Genomic DNA, 4,926 nt, shown 5'->3' with positions numbered 1-4,926 from the left:
GGTAAGGCAGGGATAGCTACGTTAGATGATCCATGTCGGCTAACCAGGGCCATCCCCTCCCCACAACAAAAGGCAAGGCCCGACCACCGCCTTCGGTCGGATGAGCTTCGTTCGACGGCTTTCTCCAGCGGAGGCAGGGAGAACAAAGGAGGAGAAGGTGGAGAGGGGCACGACGGGTAGGGTTTTCACCCGCGCCCCCCCCCCCCCCCCCCCCTAAGGATGATGCAACACATTTTTTTCTTTCGCTGTTCATTTTATTTCGGCTACTCAAAATGTTCTCGCTGTTCATTCTATTTCTCTCTCGTTCACCTTCTACTATATTCATCTATTATATTTTTTGGATAAATACGTTTTTATTGACTAAAAAATACCACCCCGAAGCGATGGAAATGCAACTGAGTTCACACACCTACCAAGATACACAAAATCCATACAGCAAATACTCAAAGTCTCAAAAAGGGAAAACCTACTAGTAACCGGGTTTTAGCAGAATCCGGACTACTCAAATCCACATCTACTTTTAGTTCACTGTAATAAGAAAACAAATGCAGTACAAGGATACAGTATTATGGCATCCCGAATCTTTGCATGCCGCTACACAATTTTGCAAACCCCTTACAGTCTTAGTGTCTTACTGAACCTAGCATGTGACCAACACATGCAGACGTGGCCTTCTTCAGCTCTGTGCGCTGCATTTCCATCTCCTCGAGCAACGCAGCTAGCTCGAACGTTCCCTCTGGACATCGATCAGCCTGTACAGATCCCCTCTACCCTGCGTTTCCAAAGGGAGGTTCGCCCTGCACAGATTTTTCCCTGACGCCTGAGCCCAAACAGAACACAATCGCAAGCACAAATTCCAAAAAGATGGATTTTGTACCTTACAGCTTCAACCAAAGACAGGTCGATCTCGCCGATGACGGTCGCGTCCTCGTGCCCTGCCGCCGCAAGAACCTCGCCAAACTAGTAGGACAAAAAAAAGTGGATGCCAACATGGTTAGCTTCACCTTTGGCTGGAGTCCAAATTATCACAATGGAGCGGTCAGCAGAACTCTGCGTCAGTGATGCGTGCGTAGTCTTACTGGTGCGATGAGGCTTGAGTTGCCCCAGAGCACGAATTCCGACGGCGAGTTGGGGTCTCGCGCAGGTGAGCAGGTCGCCACGAACAGCTGAAACCAAGACCGTTTAAGGGGATTGGTTTTTCCATGAATTTCAGTACAGTGAGGAACAACTGCAGGTCACAGTTAGTAGTAATCAATTGCTGATCACCTGATTGTCAACAGCCCTGACCGTGTGAAGTGGGCAGATCCATGGGGTAAAAATAAGAGAATTAGCTAAATATCTGGTAAAGAACTGACGGAAAAAGGTGACAGAACAGTTGGAGAAGAGAGATAACTGAACCTGGACTTCTGCATAAGGTCCCAGAGGAGCTGCCCGGTGCTCATGTTAAATGCAGAAGGGTAGCATATCAAGTGTGCACCTGCATGTTTCACAAGGGACTGGAATTTTACTGGACACGATAGACGCTTGCGTCGATTGGCATCAAGGACTGAACTTGCAAGGCATACCTCTTGATCGATACAGCATTGCCAGTTCTGGGAACCGGATATCATGACAAATCCCAATACCAATCCGTCCAACATCTGTAATAATAAGACTACAAGGATTGGTTATTATCATATACAAATAGATGAGGAGAGAAATTTAAACGGCGCATAAACTTCAGTAAATGTGCTAACGATGGGTAAAACTGTAGTAGTAGAATTTCAGGGAACATCATAAACACTGAAATATGACGCTCCAGTGCATTCTACTGACAAGCTCGATGCAGCTGCTACTTGTTTTCAAGTCAAAATATACAGTAAACTTGATCCAGAATTTTCAGTACACACGGTGAGCACACCTGTGTCAACCACGGTGGGTTCTTGCCCAGCAGTGAAGGTATCGAATTCCCTGAAAGTGATGTCTCCGGGGATGTCAATTCCAAACAGATGCAGCTGGAATATTTTTGCTGAAAGTTAGTCACTGCAAGTGACATGCGAAAAATTTGATGCAGAAGACGGCATAAGCCAGGCTCCTTTACCTTCCTGTGCTTGGCCTTGATCTCTCCGTCGGGACCGACCACGCAGCAGGTGTTGAACAGCTGCCCCGACGCCATCTCGGGCACGGATCCGCCGACGATGGTGATCTTCCTGGCAGCGGCCACCTCCGACAGCATCGAGACCGACGGCGACCGGCCGCCGTCGATGTCCTCGGCGTAGCTCGGCATGGTCTCCATCGCGTAGGGGCAGTTCCATATTTCCTGGAGCAGAGCAACGTCGTCAGAGAAGCGAGCTTCGTGAGCCTCCGTCAATTCTTCCTGGCTGCTTTGAGGTGAATCTCAGTTCCGTGGCCAGTAAGTAACAGAGGAGGAGGAAGGGGGCACTTGCCGGCAGGACGACGAGCTTGGCGCCGGCGGCCGCGGCGGCGTCGATGCGGGCGCGCGCGCGGGCGATGTTGCCGTGCTTGTCCGCGGTGACAGGCAGCTGGCACAGCGCGATCTTGTACTGTGCTACCTGTGGCATGGCACGAGAGATGAAACGAGCAAGCGCTGCGCCCTGGAAGGAGGAGACGGTGAATCAATACCGAGCAACCGAGATAAAATTAGAAGAGAGCACAAGATTGCTGGAGTAAAGTGGGAATGAGAAGTTGGAATAGAATAGTGAGAACCTGGTTATTGTACCCTGTTGGTTGGCCTTGGCCTGGAGAGGAGGGAGTGGGCGTGGCGAGATTGAAGACTCGATGCTGCGAGTGAAGAGAGAGGGGAGGTGGATGTTTTGAAGTCTTGAGGGTTGACTTCGTACTGTGTGGCTAGGCCAACTTTTTTTTTTCGAAAAGGGGACTTCCGGTCTCTGTATGAGAACGATGCATAGGGCCACATTTATAGATAAATAAAGGTGTTCAACAAGGTCGTATAGTCTGAAAACGAAATAACGGCGAGCTCATGAAGAGCCACAACGCCAAAAACAAAAGGTCCAAAAGGCACAACCGGCTGGCAAAACAAAGATAGGTAAACTAATTGCCTATCCTATTACATGACCGTCATCCAAACTGGTTGAAGATATCCCGCGCTACCATCTCCCACCGGATAGATCCAGTAACCAAACGCTCCCTGGCCTCCGTCGGAGTGAGTAACGACCACATACGGATCAACGCAGTAGCTCGGAATAAAACCTGCAAAAAATGAATATTCATTGTTCTGTTAAAAGCCAAATCATTTCTGTAATTCTAAATTGCCCACAACAAAGCACATACTCCTACACGAATGTGTCTAGCTGTTTCGGACTCTATCCCAACAAGCCACGTTCCAAATAACGTACTGACCGAATTCGGAGGAGTAATGTTAAAGGCAATATGCACCGTGTGCCACAAAACCTTTACCAAAGGGCAGTCAAAGAAGAGGTGCTTGATGGTTTCGTCCCGATCACAGAAACTACACCTAGTAGATCCTGTCCATTTGCGCTTAACCAAATTATCCTTTGTTAGAATGACTTGTTTATGTACAAACTATATAAACACTTTAATTTTCAAAGGCACTTTGACTTTCCAAGCCTCTTTGGAGCTAGGGATAACACTAGAGTTAATGACATCGATATACATCGACTTAACTGTGAACTCTCCAGACCTAGTAAGTTTCCAACACAACTGATCAGGCTGATGAGATAACTGAACCTCCATCAGTCTACTCACCAAATGAAGCCATGCTTTCCACCGGTCGCCCACAAGCGCCCTCCTAAACTGAATATTAAAGGGAATGGACTGCATAATTGTGGCAACAAGAGCATGACGTCTTTGAACAATACGATATAGGGACGGATACTAAAGCACCAACGGCGTTTCACCAAGCCAAGTATCCTCCCAGAAGCGAGTGGTGTTTTTTTTGAAACTGCACGACAGTGGGAGAGGCTCCCACTGACTTTGTATTACTCACAAGGGACCAATTACAACATAGTTACAAGTGGGGTGTGAGCCTCCCCGGGCATTACTTTTAGAGAAATATCTAGGCAACAACTACAAGCTTTGTATGTAGTTTTCCAGGGAGGGACGCAGGGCCTCCTTACAGTTGTGAACTAACAAAACCAAGAGCTCTTTGAACCTAGCTAGCCACGAGCGAAAAGAATGTGGGACCCCCTGAAATAAAGATTATTTCGCTCCTTCCATAAACTCCAAGCCGCCAGCAGGAAAATGTCCATGAACAACGGCCGGCGCCAACCCTCTTTGCCAGCATGTATGAGGGTTAATCTATTGCCAGAGATTGGCCATAGCATGCCAACTTTGTCCCAACAACGTCGGCTGAACGGGCAGTTGAAGAAGAGATGCTCGACAATTTCCTCGGGAGGGTTATGAGAGAGCATGCACGTGTAGATGTTCCCAGCCACTGCAAAATGGCGGCGCTTTAGCATATTTCTAGTGTTCAGGCGATCAACCATCAAAAGTAAACCGAACATTTTGAACTTGATTGGACTCTTGGCCTTCCATAACCACCCAAAAGCCTCGTCAGCTACCGTGTCTCTGAAGCAGTGATGATAGTATCTCTTGGAGGAGAAAGACCCGCCAAGGTTACAAACCCAGGAGTCATTGCAATCCACGTCAAGCACGACATGCATGGACCCGTGCTGAATAGCTCTGATCTCCTGTCTCGCTTGCGTGGAGAGAGGTAGATGAAAGATCAAACTGGGATCCGAGGCAGTCAGAATATTAACCACGGGCTCATCATCGTTTAGGCAGAAAGAGAAGGCCCCGGGGTAAAGCTCCATAAGAGGGGTGTCACGATCGTCGAACCATGCATCTTTCCAGAACAGAGAGTATGAGCCATTACCCAGCACAACCTTGGTGATCCCGCGAAACACATCACTAAGCTGCATAACATCACGCCACCAGAAAGAGCCC

At 48.3% G+C, this 4,926-nt stretch overlaps 1 protein-coding gene across 3 annotated transcripts; it reads right to left on the bottom strand.

Moving 5' to 3' along the window:
• Nucleotides 1-333: 333 nt before the first annotated feature.
• On the bottom strand, nt 334-2,787 carry LOC123157323 (omega-amidase, chloroplastic). 3 transcript variants are annotated; one of them, XM_044575579.1, is made up of 9 exons: nt 2,720-2,787; nt 2,427-2,594; nt 2,081-2,299; nt 1,901-1,994; nt 1,566-1,640; nt 1,356-1,477; nt 1,080-1,228; nt 878-960; nt 334-797 (listed from the first exon to the last, which is right to left on the bottom strand). In XM_044575579.1, the coding sequence occupies exons 2-8, from the start codon at nt 2,559-2,561 to the stop codon at nt 879-881; spliced, it is 876 nt and encodes a 291-aa protein (XP_044431514.1). In that variant the 5' UTR covers nt 2,562-2,594; nt 2,720-2,787; the 3' UTR covers nt 334-797; nt 878. The 3 variants fall into 3 exon arrangements, with proteins under 3 accessions (XP_044431514.1, XP_044431513.1, XP_044431515.1); XM_044575578.1 differs by having other exon boundaries at nt 2,707-2,782; XM_044575580.1 differs by lacking the exon at nt 2,720-2,787 and adding an exon at nt 1,267-1,282 and having other exon boundaries at nt 1,080-1,166; nt 1,399-1,477; nt 2,427-2,691.
• Nucleotides 2,788-4,926: the final 2,139 nt, after the last annotated feature.

Source organism: Triticum aestivum, chromosome 7B (assembly GCF_018294505.1).
Source record: "Triticum aestivum cultivar Chinese Spring chromosome 7B, IWGSC CS RefSeq v2.1, whole genome shotgun sequence".
Lineage (NCBI taxonomy): Eukaryota > Viridiplantae > Streptophyta > Magnoliopsida > Poales > Poaceae > Triticum > Triticum aestivum.
The sequence above is the reverse complement of the archived record's forward strand: the minus strand, read 5'-3'. Positions and strand labels throughout refer to the sequence as shown.

Bases quoted from the DNA above. Each gene is read 5' to 3' on its own strand.
- LOC123157323 (XM_044575579.1), bottom strand. From the start codon at position 2,561: ATGCCACAGGTAGCACAGTACAAGATCGCGCTGTGCCAGCTGCCTGTC. The intron at 2,300-2,426 runs GCAAGTGCCCCC...GCTCTGCTCCAG, and splicing joins CCAAGCTCGTCGTCCTGCCG to GAAATATGGAACTGCCCCTA. The intron at 1,995-2,080 runs GTAAAGGAGCCT...AAAATATTCCAG, and splicing joins TCAAGGCCAAGCACAGGAAG to CTGCATCTGTTTGGAATTGA.